The sequence below is a fragment of the Rhamphochromis longiceps genome, linkage group LG7 (genome assembly GCF_057381845.1).
Source record: "Rhamphochromis longiceps isolate RC_006_pf linkage group LG7, R_longiceps_female_GT1.1, whole genome shotgun sequence".
NCBI classification, from domain to species: Eukaryota; Metazoa; Chordata; class Actinopteri; order Cichliformes; family Cichlidae; genus Rhamphochromis; species Rhamphochromis longiceps.
The window spans coordinates 5,071,685-5,098,621 of record NC_140563.1 but is presented as its reverse complement, the minus strand read 5'-3'; the positions used below and the strand labels follow the sequence as shown (position 1 = coordinate 5,098,621).

Below are 26,937 nucleotides of genomic sequence, written 5' to 3'. Positions count from 1 at the left end.
TGGAATCCACTATTTCACAAAATATCACGTTTTGTCACTTGTGACATCTTGACCTTGTACCTGGGCTGAGGTTGTAGAAGTCGTTGTCTCCTCCATAAGAGAGGTTCCTGGTGAGGGTGCGGGGATCAATTTTGGGCGGGGAGGTAGCACTGGGGCACAGCGAATACCTCCGATGAAACAAATTCTCCTCCTTCATCCTGGCGGCCTGCTTCTCCTCTGCAGGGGAGAGACGCATAAAAGAAAAAAATGGAGACAAGGTAGATATAAAAAGGATGGAAGAAAAAGATAAAGAAAGAAATCTGTAGCTAGAACAAAAGGGAACTTTCAAGTTCTAAGCCTGCATGCATTAGTTCAACCAATATTTTCATTTACCAATAGTGAAATATCCTGTCTTTACAGATCCCTCTCTTTTGAATCTGATCTTCAACCCGTTTCACTGACTCTCAAACTCCATATTTATTCACTTCTTCTCTCCGTCTATGTCAATCCATAAGAGCCCCCACCCTTTCACTTGTCTCATACACTAACAAAGACCTACTGTACGAGGACATGTAAGCCTGTTCACATAATGGCACTGTGCATGGCAGTGACAAGCAGTTCACACTGTGTATTGTCAGAGTAAATGACAGATGGAAGCCTCAAGAAAGTTCAGTTAGTCTGACCACAGACATCTACTGTGTCCAGCCACACAAACGCTATTCTTATTTTCCCCATTTCAAAAACACAGCTTCATCAGTCCTTCCCTAGATATCCACAAAGAATTATCTTCTAAACAGTTGCACATTTCCACCCACAAAAAGGGACAAATGCAGCAACTGCACATGTGTACAGGATCAAGCTTTAGCTCTGTAGCTTCAAGTCGTTGTTGTGCTGTTGTTAATTTATAGCAGTGGATGAGTCATACTTACAGACCACCAAGCCCACATAAAGAAAAAAAAAAAAAAAGCACACACACACACACACACACACACACACACACACACACACACACACACACACACACACACACACACACACACACGAATCTATACGGGTGTACACATGCTGTATGCATGCCCTGTTTTCGCCACCACTGAGCTCAGAAACGATTGACAAGTTGCAAACTATTCTTAGCACGTTATTAACGGCTGCTGAGGGTCACAGCAGTTTCCAGAAAGATCGTTTTACTCAACCAAATAGATGTTGAGCTGATCGTAGCAAATCAGAGCGGACTGTAAAACAGGCAGAGCGGAACCACCTGGGTCTGTCTGAGCAGCTACACTCTGTCCCACTCAGATCAATATAATCCCATTCATTTTCTCTCAGTATGCAAACACATACAGTAGACTCCCCACCTACATAGCGGTCTCGCCTACAAGCCTCCAATTACAACACTGAAGAACAACAGATTATATAAAATTCATTCAAAGAATGTTTTCACAGACTGATTCATCTTTAACTCTCCCACGTTATTCCACTGTGATTAGACACATGCAGGTGCAGCAGGAGAAAATGTACATATAGGTATTACAGACTCCACCGATTCACCTGAATCTATAGAAATGAGTAAAAGTGGAAATTAGATTAAGTGCTGGAGAACTACTTGAGGACCTCCCGCTACAAGTGCATTCTCGCACATATTAAAAATACAAAATCATTCACATCCGCGTGCTCGTCAAACCACTCCCTACTTCCCTCTATTGCCTATTCTGCACCACTGACTCATTCCTTCAACCTCTTGACTCCCTGCTGCTTTCTAATCATTCAATCTCTTCTACTCACTTTTTCCCCCACCTTTGCATCATCGCTCTTTCAAAAAAAGCAGGTATGAATGAGCAAGACATGACACAGAAGAAGATCAATTCAACAAGAAGCTTTTTTTGTCCTTGTGGGTCAGAGCTATAAATAGCTAATGTTTTGCTGCAGTGCATGCGTGCATATGTAGTACACCGCTGAACCCTGAGTGGGGTGCAGACTGCATGGAAAAGAGCTTGAAGCTTGAGCATTACACAACAGCAAAACACAATGGCCTGCCATGCTGCATGGTGATGGACACACACACAGTATTAATACCACTTACAGTACATCCCCCGAGTCAGACTAATATGTAGGCAGACATGAATACTGACAGGACAAACCAATCGCAGCTAGCTCTCACTGTTGCAGGGAAGGATTAGTTAGGAAAAAGACTTGAGTATGAGGACAGTGGCAGAGCAGACGGAGCATGGGTGTGGCATCCTTGCATGTTTAATGTGTTTGTTCATGTCACCCTGTCAGTGAGGCATATATGAAACAGTAGTGCTAATGTGTGTTTCTTCAATGAAGCAAGTTAAAAAAAAAGGAGAGAGAGAGAGAGAGAGAGAGAGAGAGAGAGAGAGAGAGAGAGAGAGAGAGAGAGAGAGAGAGAGAGAGAGAGAGAGAGAGAGAGAGAGAGAGAGAGAGAGAGAGGCTACGCATACGTGACTGCATGCGCGCCTGCCTTGCTGCTGCAAACTGAAGGGAGGATTACATCTGCACATGATGTAGTGCCAAAGGAGAGATAAAAGGCTCCTCTCCAACAAGCAACTCCAGCACTAGCGCTGAGGCACTGTGATTTTACACAAAACACCCAAATAAGTTAGGAAAAGCATTCTTTTCATTCACTTGTATAAAAAGACACAAAAGTATCAAACCAAAACACTGACCGTATTTATTCTTTAGAAGGTTCCAGTAAGGGCCAGCATATGACCTCTCAGACCCCTTTAAGACACTCTATCTGAACACAGCAGGAATCAAAGCGTTTATAGTTGTTCTGAGAAGCAGTTGGAACGAGGCTAGTGAGGTTGGAGTATTCTTCAAAGGGAATTTATACAATACTAATAATCACTGATATGCACTGGGGTTCTCAAGTTACTTCTGGCACGATGACAAAAGTTTACAGAACACATATCAAAACTTCTTTCAATAACAATTTTAAAAACATTGAAGGGAATTATTACTAAATTCCCTATAAAAAATAACAACAAACAAACAAGTGCATTGGGTAGATCTGCCCACTGCCTTCTCAGTGGAAAGAGAGAATGCAAGGGGTTTTTTTTTTGTTTTTCTTTTGGGGTTTTTTTTGTGCGTACACATAGACACACGCACGCATTTGCCATTTACACCGAATGCTCGTTTTATTTTACAGTAAGCTTACCCACTGCTGGTGCACTTCCCTAGTCCACTTCTCTATTCTCATTTCACTTTTTTCTTCCTCTTTAGTCAATAGGTTGGTATACTTACAAAAAAATACAAGTACAAAACACAAAGACCAAATAAACACCCTCCCAAATGTAACTGAAAAAAATGAAAGGAAGAAAAAAATCCATTAGTCTGGTTGATGTGCACTTGCTGCATTTCAGCACAAAATGCTAAGCTCTGATTGACATGCAGGCCAGCTTCCCCTTGCCCTTCAGAAGTACTAATGCCACAAATCAGTGGCATTAGTACTGTATCAGTGTGAGCAACACACACTGATACAGTATTTCAGAGACAACAGACAAAATGTCACAGGATCAGAACCCATGAGAATACAAAGGCAAAGGGTTTTCTTCACGCTTAGCCAGTTCTAACCCTTGACTGACCTTCATTATACTTGAACACAGCACGCAACTCACCTCTTAACACTCACCGCACACAACGCAAAGTTTGCCAGGCAAGGCTAACATGAGGTTCAGTTATCACAAATGCTACACAGGTGCTAGACTAATATTTACACACTAATATCAACATCTTGTGGAAAAGATAAGAGTAAGGTAACAGCACCAGGCCAGTCAATGACACATATTCCAGTGTCGTACATTAACCTTAAACTAAGAGAAGGACAGATTAAAAGAAAACAACAACAACAGAAGAGTCTGACCCACAGTTACCTTGTTGAGATGAAAGCACATGAGGCCTGTTTGTTTTTAGTAATCACGCCTGGGAAGGCAGGGGAGTGGAAGACGTATACATGTTCTAACCTGTATGTTATTCATTTGCTCGACTGATATAACAACCATGAATCGCACATAGAAGTCTCAATGTGCTCACACAATGCATTTTCAGAAATTATCTGCTCGGTTTTCCAGTAGCCACACGCTTTGTTTTTTAAGTGACAAGAGATCCTGTAACTTACTTGCAGTTTGAGAGAAATTGTAAAGTTTAACTTCTTTTACTATGAACACGTTATTCTTCAATTAAGGAAGTTACTCAGTTGTCATTCTTAGAAAGAAAACCAGAACTGGCAAAAAACCTGTATTGGTAGGTCACACTTTGGAAAAAAACTGGAACTCAGATTTAGCCAAGAAAATTGCAACTGGTCCAAGCTCTAGTTTACGGCATGTTAAAAAAAAGAGTAAACATTCCCTGACATAGACTGGTGACGTGTCCAGGATGTAACATACCTTTTGAATATGACAACTGGGATAGGCTCCAGTGTCCTGTGACTCAGAACAAACAGAAGTTAATGCAAATACTTCTTGGATAGATTCAGCTTATGCCAGCTACACTGAGAACTGCATGTCACCAGACACAGAGATACACCTTAAATTTCACAACTTAAGAGTGGCCAGTCAACAACACTAGCAGCTACATTATTAGAGAAGGAAAAATGTTTCTGGAATTAATAAAATGAAATAGCCAAAATTCAACACAGACACATACAACAGTGGTTCGACCCACTGATGAAGGACACTGTGGAATGGTGTTCTTTTAGCTGTGTTCAGATTAAAAACAAAGCTTCTATTTTGGTCCATATAACTTCCAGTAATCTTAAATTGTATTCCAACACCTCAACACACATTGGCCCTGCTATGTGCCAGAGCCTCAAAATACAGAAAGCCAGCATCAAACCAGCTGTTCTTAATACGATGGCACAGATTAAGTCCATACACTCCCCCATCTTTCCATTGCTCTATCCATCCTCCCTTCACTGCCCCCAGCCATGTTAACCGTCATTTTCCTGTAACAACTGGATGACCACATGACCTAGATGTATGAGCCGAACATAACATGCATTGACCTTTTTTTCTTTTACTCCTGCTTAGGGACTGCTCAAAAAGTTTATATTCCTATTATTTGAAAAGAACATGTATAATTTCTCATCCTCAGCCACATCACATGAAAAAAAAAAAACACTGCTTAAAAACTGTCATGAAAGATGGTGAGGTATAAGGTCACATTTTGTCCAAATTCATTCTGCATATTCAACAAAAGTGAGAAGAAAAAGTTATTAAAGAAAACAAAAAACTCCTTAAATGTTGCAAAGCTTAGATTTAAAAGCGCTCTGTAATTTCCATCCTCAACTACAAGCTGACCCGGATATTTCAGCATCAATCAAGCATGTTTAAAATATATATATATATATATATATATATATATATATAGTCAATGGTCAAAAGCTTCACGAACATTTAGAACTTCTTCCTGAATACAAAACACAAGGGTGCCTTAGAAACTGCTGATAACTACACACTGACTCTTTAAACAAACAATTTTAGCTATTGTGTTTAACAGCACATGAGAAAGGTAGAACTACTGCAGGTCTTCTGTCACTGTAGGAAACAAACAGAGACAGTCTAATTTTGTAACTGTGGGAGGATGTGTGGTTTAGTGTTCTATTCTGAGTGTTGTGGGGGTGCTGGCATATTTTAAGGAACTGAAATGGAGAAAATGCCTCCCAACCAGATTTCCCATCTAATCTTACCTTAAATGGGAAAGTCCACTTCGGTCTATAAAAGACTGGGGTGGTCCCTACCCTATTTTAAGCAGCAAGGTGAACAGTTGCACCCTATGGTAGTATTTTATGTGCTTATATTATTCTTCCCGATCACTTCAGTTTATGTTAAGGTCGGGAAAGCTATCAAACATTATAAGTTATTTCCCTGGCCTGCTAAGAAGGGCTTAGGATTTGCCAGTTAGTCAAAGAGTTTCAAATGTTCCCAGTGCTTCAGGTTAGACTAGCAGAACATCAAACCATGATAAACACAATTTAGAACAGAGGAGTATGAAGGAGTAAAGAAGACCAGGAGTCCCTACAAAGGGGATGGCTGCAAACTTTAGAGACTTAAGAAAGATTAACCCAATAGATTTATCTGTAAATTGAAATTGAACCACTTTTTTGGTTTTATCAAAACAACTACAGATCCAAAACATATTCAGTGTGAAAAGTCAGACTCAGGCCAACAATCGCTTTCCACATTTCCACTCTTTTCACAGACGTATTATTCTATAGAAAAACGTAACCTCTACCGACCTCTACCTTTCAAAACAACAAGTAAATTAACCCTGTCTTCTTGTTGCTTAGTGTGGATGTGTGTGCATGCACGTGTTTTTAACATGACTGATTAAAAAAATAAATACATTTAAAAAATAATCATCACAATAATTCAAAGAAACGAGGTGTCTAGAGAACACTAACTAGCAGTTATTTCTTTTCAGAAACTCCAGACTGACATTATACAAAAACAATTGCAGTTTTTGTTTTTGCTTTCACAGAATAAGTCTGACTAAGAAAGCAGGTCCTAAGACACACACTGGAGCCATATTTGACCTGGCAGACAGATCAAGCCAGCTGGCTCCATATATGCTGGATCCAGGCCAGGGGATGCAGTGTGTGAGAAGTAGCCTTGGGCCAGCCTTGATGGAGAGAAAAAAAAAATGTGGACATCAACAATCATGCAAACGTATATGGACATGTGCATGTAAACAGAGGGCCTAGCTTACTATTTCAACTGTCAGACGACCTCAATAATTGACTGTGACATGCTGCAGTCTTGACTTTGACTTGTTCTGACACGCTCTCCCTTGCTTTCTTTTTTCTGATGTTCCTCCTCTTGAAGCTCATGTACAATGCTGCTTTAGCATGATTAAGGATGTTGCTGGTGACGGTGAGACTAACCTGACATATTAATGGATCTAAAAAAGTATGTGAAAATTAACATCTGCAGATTGACACCTCAATAAGGTACGTGCCCCAGCACATACAACACAAACACACTAACAAAATAACTCAAACATGATTAAGGCCGACTAGGAGAGAAGCCACGTGCAAAGATAATGAAGATTTATTTTAAAGAACGAAAACAATCATAGCATTTTAGAGACGCTAAAAAGGTTCACTTCAAGCCCTCTTTAAGTAGCGTTCAAGTTTTACCGCCTTATGTACAAATCCTTCTGTTCAATCTTGTGCCATTTAGTTTCTGCTGTTTGTAAACACCGAACTTTCACTCATCATAACTAGCACATGTATTTTAAGATATCTGTGTGTGACCTATTAAAAAAAAAAAAATACTAATAACTTAAGTGAGAACTACGCCCAACAAGCTGTGTTGGGAAGGTTACTTTTAAAATGTATTCCACTACAGATTACAGAATACATGCCCCAAAATGTATTTTGTAACATAATCTAGGGCTGCTCGATTATGGCAAAAATGATAATCACGATTATTTTCACTGAAATTGAGATCTTGATTATTTGACGATATTTATTTAACCCTTTAAGACCTACTATAGAACCAAGTCCGCCAGAGCTTATATTATTTTTTTACATGTTGTAGTGCCATTTGTGGGAGCATTTCAAGTTGCTATACAACTGTTATAGCCCATATTTTAATAATATGTATGCATTAAGTCCATAGTAACTACATTAATTGCAAAAAAGTGCAATAAACTACAAAAAAATTGAAAATCGTTTTTGTTTTTTTACATATATATTTCTACTTGGAGAAATTTAAGAGGCTTATCCCTCAAAACTTTAAATACAAAAAAGTTGCAAAAAATAGTTTACAACAACAGGAAATTTATTTTGAGTGTCTTCATAGTTTTATTTTGGCGATGCAGCAATTTTTATATACTGCAGGAAAAACAAAAAACAATCCTATGATGCAAATTTGCAAAGAAAACAGCAGGTGCATCAAAATAAACTATTTCCAGCAGTGCAATTCGAGTTCTAAGCATCCCAGCAACTATTCAGAAAAGTCAAACATGACCAGTATAGGCTTTTAAGGCCTACAAGTAAAAAACTACATTTTCCACGAAAATGACATCACTTCCGGTTTCGGGCAGGAAATGGCGGACATGCGATAGTTCGCGCTGATGTCTGTTTCACTGTGGGAAGTGTTAGGAACAGCTGATCGGATCAGCAAAGCGTGTTTCTGGAATATTATGTTTTTGTTCCTGCAAGCGCTTTTTATGCAATTTTTGCAAAGCTTTATGTGGAAGGAAACTGTGACCGAGGACAAGCTGATGGCATAAGATGTAAGTACAACTCCTCTGGTTTCATATGCAAAACAAATTATTGCGCTAGCTTACGCGGTTCAGGTTCTACAGGGATTTAAAAATAGTTACACAAAACGGAGCGTGCTGCTCTGACCGGCTAAAGGGTTAACAATAACAATGTATTGAATAATGACTTTAAAAAATAATATAAAATAGTGTGCAACACCACTGAAGTTTTTTTTTACCTCTCTTTTCAACCAACGGCAGTCACTCTCCTCTCCAAATAACTTCTGCTTAGCTTTCCGAGCTTCCCTCGGGTCCTCTTAATCAGCGGTCTCCAACCTTTTTTGCGCCATGGACCGGTTTATGCCCGACAATATTTTCACGGACCGGCCTTTAAGGTGTCGCGGATAAATGAGGGAGGGGCTAATAATCGGCTCAGTCATTTTTAATGATCATTGAAAGCCCAGATCGTAATCGTGATTAAAATTCGATTAATTGAGCAGCCCTAACGTAATCCATTACGTTACTCAATGAGAGTAATGTATTCTGAATACTTTGGATTACTTAATATATTATCATGCTTTTTACAACTACATGAATGTACTATTGCTGTGTGAATTATTACTTTTACTGAAGGTTACTCGCCATACCAATAGCAACTAGATTTTTAAATCTTAATATAAAATGAGTGACAGTAGGTGGACATTAGGTAAGGCTGCAGTTTTTGCAGCGATCTCGTATAGAAAACTATCCGTATATAAAACAGGTCCGCGGCTCCAAACCGTAGTAAAGGGATCTCTGGCTAATACGTCGGGTTCATGTCGGGCTCGTAGCTGAAAACTAGCTTTACTTTGTTGTCTGGGTCAACTTGTGTTGAAAGGCTGCTCCAAAGGAACTTATTGTTTCGGAGAAAAACACGAAAAAAGTGTACAATCGAGTCTTAAGCTTACTTACAACTTGCCTAATCAGGCACAGTCTTTTTGGCTGCAGTGGTTATTATTATATTTACATGCTTCCATCTCCCGCTTCTGGTCGGTGACAACTTGTACTTTTCCACTCTCCTTTTTCGCCCTCCCTCGCGCTCACAAACACATAACAGGTATGGCAGTGCAGTCTCCCTGCAGCACGGACTACACTGCCCATGAAGCTACATTCTTTAGGGCAATGTAACACTCTGCCTATTGCCTTCATATTAAATTATTTTTGTGAATAACTTTTAAAAATATTTCTTCACGTCATTATGCAAGCCGCAAGTAGTGGTGACATGGGCCACGAGATTGAGACACAGGCATTAGAGCGTCTTAATGCGTGTTTTGTTTGGGGCGTGGAAACCAAAAATAGAGAGGGCACAGCCGAACATATGAAACAGGAAAATACCGCCGTGTAAGCTCTTTATATCAACAAAGTAACTGTATTCTGAATACCACCTTTTTAAATGGTAACTGTAACGGAATACAGTTACTCATATTTTGTATTTTAAATACATAACGGCGGTACATGTATTCCGTTACTCCCCAACACTGCCAACATGAGATTGCATTGGTAATCCACAGATGCTATGTGTATTACCTGTGCCTACGTGTTATAGCTGTGTGTGTTGTCACCATATGGCAGTGTGCATATGGAGCTGGTAATATGTGCTACTTTTGTTGTCTGTGCTGGTGTTGCTACGTTAGCTTGGCCCGTGCTACAGAGAACATCTTTTTAAGTCATAATAGACAAAGAATCTTTCATCGAGTTAACACTCAACTTCCCAAAACCCCTCTCAGAATAGCCATCAAAGTTCAACAATGAATCCTGCATATCTAGCATAGTTGGGCTGCTAACATAAAACCTGGTGGGTGATGTTTTCAGTCACTGGGAAGATTTGCTTGGGGGAGATACTGTACTGTACTTTACCAGCCTTTGCTAGCAAGAGCCATTTCAGGTTGATACAATGCCAGACTATGTCTGGGAAGAAGATGGGTCAACAGCATTTTACTTTGAAACTACAGGACCAACCCCAGTTTTAACTGTCCTAATGTCTTAAGATGGAATGCAAAGGCCAAATGCTTTGTTTTTTCTCCCTTCCTAATAAAGCAGGGTGAAATGAGTGAAGTGAAACAATGCTGAATGTTCTTTACCTTGTTGCTAAAGGAGGGATGTCAAACTCATTTTACATCTTTGATCTTAAGTGGTCCAGATCAGTGAAATTCTCCTTTCTGTCAATATCAGTAAGTAAGCTTAATCCCTGAGATATGTTTTGTATAAGAAAAATATGTGCAATTTTAACCTTATATCTCAGTTTTCAACCTAATATAGAAACTGTTGTATTTAAAAAAAGAAAAAAAAAAAAGAAATATGTCAGCACAACTCTTTGGGCTTAAATGTTGACTGTAATATAATTATAAAGCATGAAGGTTTTGTTAATTCGCAGAAAATAGGTTTTTTTAAAAGTTTTGACCCATTGTAATAAAGATACATTTTTATAATTGATTATTTTTTCCTGTCATTTAATCTATTACTAAATTCCTTTTATGTAGTTTGAACAATCATGGGGAGAGAATTTAATTGTAGAGACTGAGTAAGGAAAATTTCACCCCCTGGACCTTATGTTTGACACCCATGGTCTAAAAGCTACAAAAACACTTGAGTGTAGTTAAGTTTAGTGTGCTGTGTGGTAGTAAGTATGATAAAACAAGTAAAAAAAGCAATGGGTGCATAATTATTGATAATAAACGGGATAAGAAGTACAGACAAAAAAAAAATGACCCCACATATTAACACATATGTATTCTATATTTAATCTAAACTCTGGCTATGGGAAGCCAAGCCTCCACCACTGCAATCTTATAACCTAGGTCCTTCTTCACATTGTTAAATGAAAACTAAAATAAAAAAAACTAAAAAAAACAAAGTCAAAATATGCAGTTCAAATGAGAATGAATTTATTGTCAGTGGCATTCTAATCATATCTGTCCTTGCCTTCTGTTCAGTTCCAAGTCTCTGCATTTCTATTCCAAAAAAAGAACTAAAGCCATGAAAAAGCAGTCAGTGTGAGCCAATTTTCTTATCCCTTTGCATCTTGAATTAAATATTACTGCACCACAAATTAGATACAGTCTTTTGCTCTACTTCAACTTGCTGTGGTGAATTAAATGCCCTGCAGCTTTAGAACAGCATTTTTATAGCACCAAACCCTTTTCTGTACGAAAAGGTAACAATAAGCTGTAAGAAACCTCAAAAATTAAATGAAGAAAAAGATAAGCCAGCCTCAGTCGCTAATTTGTGCAAAACAGTGTTCTTATCTTGCACCCAAAAAATGTGCACACTAACTTTTTTTTGGATTCATTTAATGTGTGCATTGGCTAAAGTTGCTCTTATCACTGCATGTAATCAATCAGAATCATGCCAACACATATTTATATATAGGAATCTATTTAGCTCAAGCTGTAACATAGAGAAAGTGGTTAATTTTAGTAGCATCGGATTTTTGTTTCCTTTCATTAATTTCTTTATATGTTATTTATAACAACGGCAGAGTTTGTTTTTGAGCCTAAATGAACCTGTGTGATAAATCAGCACAGGTTATGAGCTTGGCTAAGTGTGGACCTTAGGGGACACTGTCTCTCTCTGCTGGAGAGACAGGAGGTGTGAGGGACTGGAACAAAGATGCCTGCCAGCAGAGAGAGGGAGGCTGCGTGGCTTAAGATGTCAAGAGATAACGGATGACAAGGTGTCAGATAGATAACGGTAATGCAAAAAACAACCCAGAGAGCAGATGAGGGCAGAAGCTGATTGCAGATTCCCTGTATTATAATATTCCAAACACCAAATTATGTCTCATACTTTCTGCAATAAATAATCCATTTTCACTGGAATGTCTGTTTTCAACCTGATAAAACTCTCCTACTTCTGCTGACTTCTTACCAGCTTGGTATGTCATGGCCAAAAGATGAACCGACTGATAGTCAGTACAATAACTGAAAGAAGTGTTAGAGCTACGTGACTTCATCAATGAACAAACAGGAGAAAATGCAAATGCTCCAGGGAAAATAAGCAGTAAGGTTAGAGTTCCATGCAAGTTTTGAGCCTGCGCTGTTACACACTGTTCACTTTAAAAACACTTATGCCTGATCAATGTTGCTGGCTAGATATCTACATGGTCAGTGCATTCTGGTTTACAGGAAATCTAGACAGCAAAAAACACAAGCAAATTAAAGCACAGCTACTGCAAAGCTATATGTACTGCTGTGCAAAAGTCTCAAGCCAAAGGGAAAAAGATGTAGCAATTTATTGAAATGTGCAAACATAAATGGAAATAGTGTGCATAAGGTAAAAACAGAGTTTGTGCAACTCTAACAGACTTGAAAGTCAATATTTGACACCTTTATTCTTCAAGCTTTACTGTCATTTCTTTTAAGTTGTCTTCAGGAAAGGTTCTCCAGACTTCTTGAAGGATATTCCAAAGCTTTTCTTTGGATAGCAGCTTCCTTTTGCTCCATTTTCTGTCAAAATGATCCCGTGCTGGTTCATTAATGTTAAGTTCAGGCTCTTAGATGGCTGATTTATTACTAATAGAAAAAGACACAGTGGAACACTTTCCAAGTATGCTTTTAGTGCATTGGCAGCATGTTTCCATGGCTCCTTCAAAGGTAAATATAAAGAAATGAAGGGTGGCTTCAGACTTTTGCACAGTAGTGGACACATGAAATAAGAGATTTTGTTTACATCTATGAGCCAACTTTCAGGTATTGCATAATTCCTTTAGCTTCAGGCAAAGCAGTTTTTATGTACTTCCCTGTCCTCTACGATAAAACTAAGAAGCAAACTTGCAACCAAAAAAAACAAACAATTTTTCTTAAACCTCCAACAGTACAAATGCTGAATGAGAGCACTGTTTAAATTAATCAACACTGAATTTGTTGGAATCATCTTCACAAAACTGAGTTACAAAGTCCCTGACCTGCTACCCTCCTCATATCAGCATGGAGCTCCTTTAATTCTTCGTTCCAGCAGTGAGGAACAGTAAAAGAGAACAACAAGCAGAGTTCAAAACAACTTTTACAAGCTGCAAAACTCGTTTTCTGGGACAAAAAAAAATGCTGCTTGCAGTTCACTCTGTACTGGACCCCTGGGTGATCTCATATGCATACTGAATGGACAGTGCCACAGCTTGTGGTTTGTAAAGCATTTAATGAGAAGTAATTGGGTCAACCTGCTACAAGTTCCTCCCTTTGTCCAAACAGTCACTTGATAGTCCCGTCACATGAGGAATTAAATTAACATAGTGTAATGAGGGCAGACTACACTTCTGTTCATCCTGCCCAGTATTTAATTGAATTATACTGAGAGACCAAAAAAAGGAAGAAGAAGAAGAAAAAAAAATAGTGTTGTACAGCCATAAATAAAAATGCAATTTACTGTACGAGACCTCATTTAACCAGTTTGTCACGGATATAAATCCCACATATGACACAAAGGACAGTAAAAAGCAAGACTATGCACATAACTGGAGAAGAACTGCATCATGTTATAGTCAGGAGGTTTGTCCTTTGAAACACTTCAGGGGAAATCAACAGATGAACACTTCTCACAGATCGTCCATCCACTTTGTTTTCTCGTCTCTCGTCTGTCACCTGCCCTCTTTCTGTCTCCCCATCAATCCCACAATAACGAACACTTACGATGCTGGCAGGAGCTCTCAGCTATTCACTGACACAAACAGCCGGAGTACTAATCATATCCTCAAGTCTTTGCTAATGTTTTATAGTAATACTTCAAACTCTTTACTTCGATAGTTTTACACATGCCTTAATTATGTTTAGCCTTGTAAACAGTTTCTGTTTTATTTGCCAATGTGCAAGAACCTCAGCCACTTAGATTTATAATGGCACTGTAACTGAACTGCGTGCACATAGTGGTGCATCATTTCTGCTCATATTATGCTGTTTCATACCGAGTAGGCAGTTCTTATAGGGCTCCACGCGTCACCAATACTCTGGCCTCTCTTCAAATCACGAGAAGCACAATAAATATACATCACATTTACTGAGTATTGTTCTCATTAACTTAGGTCTTATTTTGTTTATTAAACAAGACTGTCGGGTGCTATTTTCTCTGAATGGTGTTCTACAGTAGTCAATGCAGATGCCATTATCAGCTCTCCTTAAATTTATTCTATCTGACAACCAATTTGGATTTTATTTGTTCTTTAATTACTGCAAGGTCAGCTCCTGATTGTACAACTATTCTTTGATGAAATGACTCCAGGCAAACATTGTGTAACACTGAAGCCTACTCTAAGTTAAATTAAGTTTTATTGATCCCTGCAGAGAAATTCATTTGATGCATTTAACCCGTCCTAATAACTAGGATGAGTTTGGCACCAGGGGACCAACTCTACTTCTCTAGCAAGGTTTTGTTGAAGAGCACTTTGAAAAAATTAATTTCGCTGATAAAAGGAAAGTCACGCAGGAGACAGAAAAAACAAAACAAACAAGAAAAAAACCCACATGCAAACTATATATAGAAAGGATCAGCAATGGATGGTGATCAATCTCAGGACCTTCATGTTTTGAAAGGTCAGTTCTAACCACTAAGCCTGTGAACACTAATGTAGAACATTAAATCAACCATGTTATGCTACATCCAGTAATTTGTCGCTCAAAGCAGCTTGTTTTTAAGCATTAAGAAAGCCTAAATATTGATTTCATCCCACTGTTAACAATTTCCATATTTTTTAAAAAAAAGAAAAACATTAATTGTTATGGTCTTTTGTTATTTGGCTGGAAATTTAGACGATTAGATTTTTGTGTGAAAAATCTAACAGGTTAAATGTGCAGCATTTGGCATTTCAGGACTTTCCTACAACACATCTTCATCATTCAAGCATACTTAACTTTAGATTTGAACTGACAGAGATATTGGATACAGAATATTACAACAGTCTGCCTTCTCCCCACTTGAGTAAACAAAAATGTGATCACCGCCCTGCGTGTGTGGAATGACTGAGACAAACAAAGCTGAGGTGGCAGAGTGGAAATGTTGAGAAAATTGCATTCATGTTCCACTTCTATGCCATAAAAAGCTCTTGTGTTTCTCTCCTTGTACACTTTACATCTTTACCCAGTGTGTATTGTGATGCAATCTGGTGTTAAAATGATAATCATATAGTTTTTGGATAATTTACTCTCCACAAAAATAGTTGTCAGAAGTAGGAAATATTAATTCTACTAAATTATGGTGTAAAAGTGGCTGCATGTGAGTTAATCAGGAACAGTTAATAGATTTCAAATCCAAATTGCAACTGGACTCAATACATGCAATTAAACTGCAAAAGAGCCAAGTAAGTATTTATTTTTTTTAGTTTAATTAAGTAACTTGGCCCAATCACATCTAATAATTTCATGTTTGATTACTCTGTATTCTATGCAAGTCACAAAGACAAAAATAGTTGGTACAATTCTAACCAGTCAGTATTTGGTATGATTATCTTTATTCGTCAACACAGTCTGAACTCTTTTAGGCAAACTTCCTTGCAGTTTCATGAAGGATAAGAAGAAGAATCGCTGCTTTTTGTTCCATTCTCTTAAGAAGTCAACACCACACTGTAGGGCTGCGGTATATCATAATGTCTGTGATAACATGGATACATTTTTACATGATAGCCCCATTTCACAATATCCATGATATAGCAACACAATTTGATTATTTCCCTAGCATGCCCCACAACACAAACAACACATAAATCCAGGTGTTGCCAAGTTTTTGGCTAATAGCTCTTTGGCAATCACCTCACTGTTGCAAAACACTCTTTTGTGTAGGGCTGAACGATATATCGCATTTGCGATAATATCGCGACATGATCAAGTGCAATTTTCTAACCGCAAAGGCTGCGATTATACTGCGATTATAAGGCTGTCCAAATTACTACCATATCCCAGAATTCATAGCGCGGCCCAGCCAAACTCCAGTTTCCAGCAATGGCGGCCGCTACTAAGTTTTAAAATTACTCATACTAATCTTTCTGGGTCACAAAATAAACTTTTAACATATTTTCAGGCGAGAAAGTAGTTGTGTAAACATCAAATATCTGCTCGGTTTATCAAGATATCCCATATTTGCAAAAGTGCTTCGACGTTTTCAGAGGCGTCTGCTACCCACCAGCTCGACAGCTAGCCGGGAGCTCGAGGGTTACTGATGCGGCCGAGAACGGCACAACTCCCGGCACATCATTTTCAGATCACCGCGGAGTTTCGCTGCTCGGGTTAAGCGTAATATATAAGTCACTTAGACAACCTAAAAATGTTATTGTTGGGCTTTTTTCAGTGTTTTGTTTGTTCGTGAGTAAATCGGTTTGGCTGAGATTAAAGTTATTAGATTAGATAAAATAAAACTTTATTAATCCCCCGGGTGGGTTCCTCCTTGGTTTTCACACAGCTGACTAAACGTCAAACAGAAAACTTATTAAACAGAAGTATGAGACAGTCGAGAATTTACACCAGTGTCTGGTTATATTTTAGATAGCAAGAAGCAGACGGCCGAGTTTATTAAACTCCACCGAGACAGCGGTGACGCTAATCAGAACTAGACCGTCCAATTTCACGCCTTTAAACTTTAAAGGCGTGTTTGTGTGTGTGTTTATACAATTGCTATTATGTTTGCACTTTATGTGTAATGTTACTGACTGCAGAGATCAGTAAGATGTGTGTATTTTTTATTTATTAGTTTTATTTATTTAATATTATTTTTTAATTGAATGACTGTCTAGTAGTTCACAGATGTCGAAAAACTGAGTGTGGTAAAGCCACTGATTTTTTTTATGTATATTTCTGCAATCTGCACATTGTACTGACTTTCATTTTAATGTTTACACCAGGGTTCCTTGTCAGCACTTTATGCTCAGATGTTTGTAAGCTAAAAATAAACTATTGTGTATGTTCAAATATACTGTTGTGATTGAAGAAGTTAAATAAAAATGTCAGTCATCAATTCATGCATCACCTCATGTCATCATAACAGAGGTCTGTCTTCCAGGAAAGAACAGTTTAAAATTAATGTAATATAGAATTGGCCATACTATATGATGTATTGCTTGTCTTTGTTTAATAATACAGAAGACAAAGACCTTAAAAAATAATCGCATATCGCATCGCAATTGCAATATTGGGGCAAAAAAATCGCAATTAGATTATTTTCCATAATCGTTCAGCCCTACTTTTGTGCTTGTCAAATTGTGCCATCTTTGGCATTTTTTCACTGAATCAGCTAAAGAAATGGGAACAAATGGGACCACTTTAAAAATTAGAAGAAAGTCTGGCTCCTTGAAAGCAAAATATAAAGATTGGCTCACATATTATTGTATTACAATGAATACTGAACTAAAGCGTGACTTGAAAAATGCATATATTTCGCAAGTCAAATCATAATTGTGTTATCTGTGAGAGAAATAGTTAAATATTTTCCCGCTGACTGTTCAGCCATGGAGTAAGCTGCTAGGTACCGGATTTGTCTGGTTAATGTGTAATTTGCTGTTAAAGCACATGCTCCAAGCACATGCCAACGTAAACAACTTTAGCATGGCTGAATCTCTGAGCTTTTCCGTACTGAACCGAGTTGGCCTCTTTTTATAACTACCACCCTAGGGCTACACAGACACACAAAGCAGTACCTCTAACCTACATAATGACAACACAATTTCAGCACACTAAAAGTAAAGTAAGATTACTGTGTTATTATTATTATTATTCCCACAACATCAAAGTGACATTTTTCACAGTAACAAGGCTACATTTGTTAAGTAAATAAAAATCCACGGTCACCCTTTCTAGACAGATGTGCAAAAGAGCTAAGTGAAATCTGTAATTTGTACAGCAAACGTGTACAAAGATATTTTTATCCTTCCAGGAGAGACAAAAATACACAGTGTAATACAGAAGACTGAAAAAAGCCAGTAACTAGTAATTACATCCTGCCTCTGTATAAGAGACCACCATGTTCCCCAGGCAAACTGCCTGTTTTAGGGCTTTGCCCATCTCTCAGAAGTATCCATCCAGCTGCTGTCCAGCCAGCTGTCCTTGTGAAACCTCACTTATTCCCCTCTGAACCAAGCGAATCAGACACACCCTGTAACCTGCTGATCTCACTTCTAACGGTTTCTCTTCTTCTAAAGTCACATGGTGTACAAACTCTAGCGCACACAAACATAGAACAAACACAGACTTTACTGCTCTAGCCAACACTTTGATCAAATAGCTGTAGACAGGGAATATTCTACTTAAATGTAATAAAAACTGGCTGAAACAGAGAGTCTGCTTCACACCTTAAGAGATGTGCCCTACTTCTGCTCAGAAAGTGAGTTATCCCTCCTGGCAACGCTGGGTAAAAATGTGCTCGCATTGGTGTCAGATATTGAAAGCAGGGTGATGGACTGAGAAAATCAGTTCACAAATTTAAGTACATTTAAGTACAATTAAAGTACTCAAGCACATGCAAGCTTGGACGGTAACATGCTAACAGCACACACAAACCATTTGACTAACTGAAGCTAAAACAGATGGCTATCCAATTTAGCTAAGTGTATTCATTACTAAGAAATTAAAGAGTGGGCCAGCAGCTGAAAGCTCAACTTACCTTTCACCTGAGCCCCAGGAGACACTGCATCCAGAAGCTTTTGTTGAATCAGCCTGTCTCACCTGCAGAGATGCAAAAGTTAGAATAAGGTTTCACTTTAACTCACACAGTACAAACGCTCAAACCTGCCTCACCCCCAACGTCTCTCCTGCTAATGCTCCTCCTGGTCACACCACTGTGTTAGAGCCCCACCCCACTCTTTCCCAGTCCTTATTTCAATAAGTCAGAACAAGCCTGCACCTTTAGCTAAAGTTGACTTGTAATACAATTATGGATCAAATTTCCCCCTCAAAAAAGATCAATGAAAAGAAAAGATTCAATGCTGATACTGTCAATCCCATTTTGTTGGAAAGGAGATTGTGTTTACCAAAACATAAGGAACACAGTCACACTATCATATTTATGGAGAACTACTTCTGTTACACTAGATAAACACACACCCCAGTACGATGTGAATCCAGGAAGACGTGAGGCAAGATAGCAGGAATATGGCTGCAGACAGTTCAATGTCCACATAAGTGAACTTAATTTGATGTTACACATTTACATTCACTCTCATTATTTACAGCTAAAAATTGTGTTTTCACCTCCCATTCTTACATTTGTTTTCCCTTGAAATCCCTTTGAATCACTTTTCTTGAAAAACCTGTCTATTCACACACAACTGGGACATGTGATAAGTCACAAATCTACAAACGAAAACACACACAAGCATCAGTTTGCAAAGCAGCACTGCACTACATATACCCCTAATACATGCAATAAAAAACTGAGAAAATGCATGTATCTGTGCAGATTACACCAATGTTAATAGACGTAATGGTAGTGCAACAAGTGAAAAAACAGGGTGGTCAGGAGTGGTGGAATCTGCGCCTTTAAAATCCTGCTGCTTAGCAAACGAGGAAGCCATAACACTTGAGTACATCTAACCTAAATAAGAAGTGAACTGAAAGAGAATCGCTGAGCTAACAGCACTTGAGGGACAAAGACAAAGAGGGGGGCGAGATCAGGTCAAACACGCACAGCCAATACAAAAAAAGCTGAAAGAAAAATACACAAGGAATGAGTAATTTAGCTTGCCCCCTTTTTTTTTGCTTTAAAGACAAGAATCATGAAATGCACAACATGTACAAACAATGCAAACCACAAGTGAAGTAAGACACCGTGGCCCAGAATGTGTCATGGTTTCAATGGAAGAGTATTTGTTCTCGGGACCAATTCACAGTGCAATAAAGTTAACTGCATAACACATAAAAACTACACTATTACAACTTGGGATTGCACTTAACTCATGACCAAAGGCCAAGAGAAAAGTGTAAAGAACGGACAGTTTATATGCAACACTCTTACTAAAGAGACTCACAGTGTACGATGTACTTCTTTGTTTGGCGCATATCACATTCATACATAGTGGGCCAAATATAAGTCAGAAAGAGAGCAATCACTATCCCTACAATTACAAACAAACAGTGCTGAATAGAATCTAACCAGCAAATTGTATGCTAGTCTTCACAGAAGCAGCTAATTAACATTTATTTTAAGGCATTGTGGGTATGCCAGCATTCATAGCAGAAAGTCAGGCTGGGCTTGTAAGCAATGATAGGAAGGTAACATGTGTAAGAAAGAGATTACAGATGAAAAAATGCAATTAGTGATGGATTTGAACTAAATCAAATGATTGCTGTCTTGCTTTAAACATTTGAAACTAAATATTTGAAACTACATTAAAACACCACAGCAACATTCATGCATTTGTCTATGATGGTCCTCAGTCATCCAGGTCATTGTAATCGAAGGAGCTTGGAAAAGACCTTGACTTGACATTAGAACTGAAAAAGCTTCTCAGATAAGAGGTGAAACGTCTTCAAGCAACTTAAAGAAGTCCAGACGCTTTTCTTTCCAAGCTCCTTAGATTCATGCATTTGGTTTTTACAGCACTTCCTTCAGGAAACAACTTTTACACAGTACAGTGATATTAAGCCTCTGTTGTGATTTTAGAAGGAAATATTTTAAATTTCCCTACTGAAAACTGAAAAGATTTCCAATGACATAGCTCTCTGCTTTGGCAGCTATGCCAAAGTGCCAAACTCAAGTTGCTTAGCAACTTGAATTGAGTTGATTGGTTGATGAGGGGCAAAGATCACTGCAGTGCAAAAAGATGCAAAGCAACAAAATTATTCTGATTCTAGATCCTTTACATTGCACATTAAAAATGTTTGATTCATTGCATCTTGTAATTTCATAGCATAATTCTGTTGCATGTAACCAGTTCTCCAGATCAGCCAGACTTGCTTCAAATCAATATAAAAATAGGAACAGTGTGAATAATAACTAGACTAGAAATAGGTTTTCCAACTTGATATAGTACTGGCTGTAACATTATAGCCAACCCATGAAACATTAACAATGTCTGCCATTCCAACTGAAAATATTTTATTCATCTTTGCCCAATAAACCAAAGTTCTGGACTTACTGTAACAGCTGTGCTTTAAAACCCTTCACTTCCTCTAGGAGTCTAAAAATCCACCTTTTTATCCTGTCAAATTGAACTGTCTATCCTGTAACAATCTTGAACAGTTCTGCTGACTTGAGGTCATCATTTTCCTAAAGATTAAATGGATACAAATAGTCCTCACTTGTACTTGTGTTGGTACTTTTATCACGTCAGACAGCCTTCGTAAGGAAGGCCTCTTATCAGCAGCCTCCTTCAACAACCCTCATCTCTGACCATGCAAACCCACTTAGGTAAACATAAGGCCACAAAGGATTTTGCTGTGACCATAGCTAGACATCAACAGTCAGATATAAAGTTAGCTACTGTCTTTTAAGTGAAATGTCAATTTGACAAAGACTTTCACTTAACGTTGAATTTGAGACTATGATCCATATGAGCATTGGGTAATAGAGGCAGGTATTTAAAAATGTTCTTTGGTATACGGGAACTGTCTGTCCAGTGAAGACAGATAGCACAGATAAACAGAACATAACCTTCTATCAACACATAAAAATCAGTCTGCTGAGACACAGAGACACAAAGTGAGGACTCACTGTCTGTTATGGTCACAATTTAAACTCAATGCAAAATTTGGCTCTGGGTCTAAGGCCACTTAACATTAAGTGTATTCATGTCGCTTAAAGACCAATGTACTAATCGCATGCCATCCTACTTTGGGGTCTATTGTTTGAGCAGTCTGGTATAAATCAGGGGCATCACAAACTGGAAAAATCACAGTTCAATCCAGCAAAATGGGACCAGCTCAGCGTCGTGCACCTGAAGTCGAGTGTTTTGACAGATGCATGAAACTATACATGCTTAGACATAAGTTGAAACTGCCGTAATTTTCTTTGAGAGTATTTATTACATAGCGTGCTGCAGGGAAAAGCCTGTTTTAAGGTTTAGGTTTTTTAGCTTCTTTTTTTGTTTTTTAGAGTTAGATGGGAGCATTTATCAATTTAATCTCTGTGCCTTCAACAAAAAGATGAGAGCAAGATTTGTTTACATAAGGACAGAAAAGCGGAAGCAGAGAGGAATGCTAGAAGCAGACTCACATAAACACTGCAGGGCGTAAGGCAGCACAGATAAAAGCTGCAGCAGTGATTCAACAACCTCCTATGAACAGCATAGATATTTTTTTTCCCTGCGTGACACTCAATCACTGTTGGAAACCACTGTAATGGCATAAATCATACTATTCATGATCAATAGCTTTTAAAGCAATCTCTCCTAAAAGTGTAGTGTAGTGTCACTTTAAGACTGAAGTCAGATGATGGTCCCGTGTCATGGAAATCACCCATCGTCTCGGACCCAATGTTACTTTGAAAGGTGAAGGCAATGCTTGTTTTGTTGGAGTGACTTGGCATGTTTATCTACAGATGGATGTCACAAGTTTCCATTTAGTGTAACAGAGCCACTTTCCCCCTGTTAACTACTTCATTAGGAAAACAGACGACATAGTAACAGACAGAACGCTAACACTACTGATCCCTAAGGCAAAGCTGTAGAATTACATTAACAGCTATTAATGGATTTGTCTGGCACCAATAAAACGCATGTCATAAAAACATCAGGCAAAAATTCAACACCAATATCATCCTGCCAGCACAGAGGATTGTGATAACCCTATAAAGTGGAATTTGACAAACTGATGACGTAACCAAGCCTCTCAGCAACACCTCATTTGTAAACAGAAAAAAAAATGCTGTGTTAAAAGTATGTCCGAAATCTACAACGGCCCTGCAGTAAACTCAACACAGATGCTTCAGCTTATCCCAGAAAACTACAGATTATCAGCGTCTGACATGGGCAGCGCACAGTGCCAATCATTTTCAATGACGGAACAAAATCTCCTTACGAGCCCTGCCACTCAGAAACAGCCTTAAAAGTCTCCATTTGTTTTACAAGGATATTGCATCATAGTTAATGTAGCTCATTCACAAAATCAAACAAAAACATTATGAGCGGAAAGTCTGAATAGCAGTAGCTTAATCCATATGGCTGCTTATTATTTAATAACAAAACAGTGAATGTATTCCATGTCAACAAAACACAACAGCATCTATAATGGACACTTATTTTAAATAAATCAAGTTTTACACCCACAATATCCACACAGCACACTGGGCCCTAACCAAAGCTGTCAGCATTTACACAACCACCAACTCCATGTAGTAACCTATAGAGAGGTGGATATTGATTGCAGAGGCACTAGCTACTGCGAGAATACTCGTTGGCAGTCTGTAGAAAGCTGAGTGGTGGATGTATGGTGTCAAACCTGCTCTAAATACAGACACCTGCTGGTCAGTTTCCTTGGAACAAAGTAAGAAGTCACTTTCTAAGGGTCAGGAGGTCAGTCTCAAATGCTTTATTTCTTTGTGTGTGTGTGTGTGTGTGTGTGTGTGTGTGTGTGTGTGTGTGTGTGTGTGTGTGTGTGTGTGTGTGTGTGTGTGTGTTGGATAAATCAAGCAGGAGACACGGAGAGAGCCCAGAGTTTTAAAATCCTGGCTGTCGGTTGTTAAATCATATAGCAAAATAATTGGAATGCACTGTTTGATACACAATTCATCAAAAAAAGAGAGAATCTAGTTTTCAGTTCCACATTTAAACGTCATGATCGTGGTTTCACAAGCCTTTGCCTCACTCTGCAGGGTTGATTTCAGATCAACGCAAAATGCCATTGTTTCCAGACCTGTAGGGTGTTTTACTCAGTGTTAATATTAGAGGAAATAAAACCATAACTGCAGACATTTACAAATTACAAATTTATAACAGAAGTCCCACTGACTTTTACATAATAATATCTGAGCAAACAATGTGTGCATCTGGATAAAAGCGTTACCCATGAGGGAATAAGAAGACATTAAACATTTTTGTGTTTTTCTGTGCTCACATAAATACTTTTTCTTCTTGGAAAAAGTGACATTCTGTGACAAAAATGGCCTGTTTTAAAACATAAAAGTCAGCTAGCATCTGTAAAGTAACTTGTGATGAAAAATTCTGCCGGGGAAGAGAATCTTGGAACAATATGGGCTACTAAAAGTGCGTTCGCTCTCTAGGGGCAGAGAGGAAAATTCAGTATGGAGCAGTATTAGCCTAGATTCCCCCAGTAGATGTCGGGGAAAGCATTTAAATCTCAGAGGAACTGGAAACAGCACTGAGCCACTTATCAGCCCTGGAATAGGACAATTCCACTTTGAAGACCAGCCAGATTCAAAGTAGCATTTTAAAGGGAAGAGTGTGTTTTGGAAAATTGCCATTCAGATACACAGAGACAATCAGGATCAGAGAAAATATCTGATTTCCAAATAAAAACAAATAAAGCAGCGATTAGCATTTAGACTGGAAGACGGAGAGGACCTAGCACCCGTCATCAACGCCTAGCTGGCTTCTCCTGTGGAGACTGATCTACAGGATGCAGTGAGATGTGGTATTTTCTGCATATCCTTCACAGTACAGCATGGAAGTTGGGACATCTGTTGCTGTGTCTTCCTGCTAGAAAAAGCACTGATAAAAAGCAGGACTATCCACCCACAGAAAATGACTCAAACGGCTCTTTACTCTTTCCTTCTTTCACTGCCACTCTCTCCCCCATTTGTGTTTCACAACAGAGCAAAGCCACAGTTCTAGTTGATAGGCTTAGGGCCCAACACCATTAAATATCACCACCTGATTAGAGGAAGGTAGACTGTCACATGACGTGTCAAGGCTTTGGGTGTCAACAGATCAGCGCAGAAAAGCAAATGTGATTTTTGTTTTTCTAAAGTGGAAAAAATTGTATTAAGCGTCAATCTGATGAGCGGTGTTAGACTCTATTTAAATCAGATATGCAACAAGACGTGGTCTCTGTTAGTAATGATTTCATGACCTAATTCCACTGCCCACGTAATACTAATGACCTTCTCATGCTTGCCATGGTCCTATCTCAGCTATTTCCACCACTCATAGTAGGACATTCTGCAGTAATTCAATATCAGATCAATTTTTTATCTGATGGTGAATGACGACAGTGCACGTTAGACGTTTATCATTCTATATAACCCTCTTTAAAAGACTGAGTCCAGTGAATGTGCAGACCCAGAAAGGCTGAAGCAACAAAGCAAATAAAGAAGTAGAGAGTGTGAACAAGTGACACACTTTAAAACTACCTCTTCGTCAAGCTCTGCAGCAGTTTCCCACATATTATCTATTTTCACTTCAACCAAGGGTGAAACATTCCACTAAACCCTTTAACTATTAACTAAAGTGCACTCCAGCACTCCAGTGTTATTCTCATCACAAGCAAAGCCAGACTCGACATAATACCACACAATTAAAGATGGATGAGACAAAGTGGCAGTGAAAAGCCTCCACAGTTAGTCATCATCTCATCCAGATCAAATGCCACGAGTATCGTTTGACCCGCACTTTTTTTTTAAAAAAAGCTTGAAGAAACTCATGATCTTCTGTTTCTTAAGCTGCACTTTTTTCACAAACCCCTAACATGTGCACAAATGCCAATGTGGATCTTTTTAATTACTTTTTATTGATATTGCTGTGGGAGGAACTCCTTTCAGAAACTTCAGACAATTTAATGAGAACTAGATGACGGAGCTGGCAACGTTCTCAGCGTGGTCTTGTAAACAAACAAGCTATGTAATGAAGTCTGTGTTTCTGAGTGACCCCAAAAAACACTCTGTTTTGGCATTTCTGCGCTGCAGCATCTGACTTGTCAATGAATGTAGACTGGCACCAATGAAGGAAGCGCTCATGCATATACTGATAATCACCTGTTTATAGATTTCTGAAAACAAGAAGGCATTTTCTAATGTAAGTGGCCAGTATTTATATGTTGCTTTTTATCAGCTTTGCTTGGGATTACTTTTTAAACTTGCAGAAAGTAGGGCACCTAAACATCTGTTATTATGAACCCCAAATTTGGCAATTACAGCATTTAATTTCTTGTCAAATTAATATGGAGGAGGCGTGTGTCGTTAGATTAAAAAAATATTTAAGGTGAGTTTCAAAGCGTTCTTTGCAGAAAACCCTACCTGGCTTTTACAATGTGTTCCTGGTGAACCCATGAAAAAGGTTACACGTTTGGTATCACACTTGCAACAGTGCAGCCGGCCAACGCTGGCGAGGTCTTGGACTGTCCTGCACATATTTGACATTTAAATGTCTGCCAGCCTCGTCGCTCTGCTTTGAATTATCTGCACTCTGCAGTAAAGTCAAAGCAAAACGTCGCATCCCACGTGGGACATAGATGATACAGAGACGTTACAGACTGCTTGATTAATGACTACAGTTAATACTCCTATGATCCTCCGCCACATGTGCTTAACAGCACAATAACACGCATTTTTCATTTATTTACAGTTTGTAACAAAAGCAAGTGAACGCAACACTGTAACTGATTTAACATAAAAGCAGCACATACAGGTACGTGCACTCGCTTGTTGCAGCCATCCTGGGCATCGGCGGGGATCGTGGTTGCTATGCAAACGAGTGACAGCAAAGCTGCAGCCGCATGGGGCACGGGCTGCTCTGCTAACGTGGCGACGAGGGGTTTACTTGAGGCAACAAGCTAGTAAGGTTAGCTGCTACCCAACGAGACGGCAAACCAAACACTCAGAATGACGTTACTATAA

At 38.7% G+C, this 26,937-nt stretch overlaps 1 protein-coding gene across 3 annotated transcripts in view; it reads right to left on the bottom strand.

The window, feature by feature from the left end:
• The window catches only part of osbpl5 (oxysterol binding protein-like 5), a 48,403-nt gene that overhangs the window by 21,067 nt on the left and 399 nt on the right, over nucleotides 1-26,937 (bottom strand). Inside the window, exons 2-3 of one of the 3 annotated variants that reach the window (XM_085411758.1) lie at nucleotides 18,814-18,875; nucleotides 61-216 (exon numbers count right to left, since the gene is read on the bottom strand). In XM_085411758.1, the coding sequence (XP_085267884.1) occupies nucleotides 61-196 (136 nt within the window). In that variant the 5' untranslated portion in view covers nucleotides 197-216; nucleotides 18,814-18,875. Of the gene's footprint in view, nucleotides 1-60; nucleotides 236-18,813; nucleotides 18,876-26,937 lie in introns of those variants that run through there. The other 2 variants (XM_085411757.1, XM_085411759.1) reach the window with 2 other exon arrangements.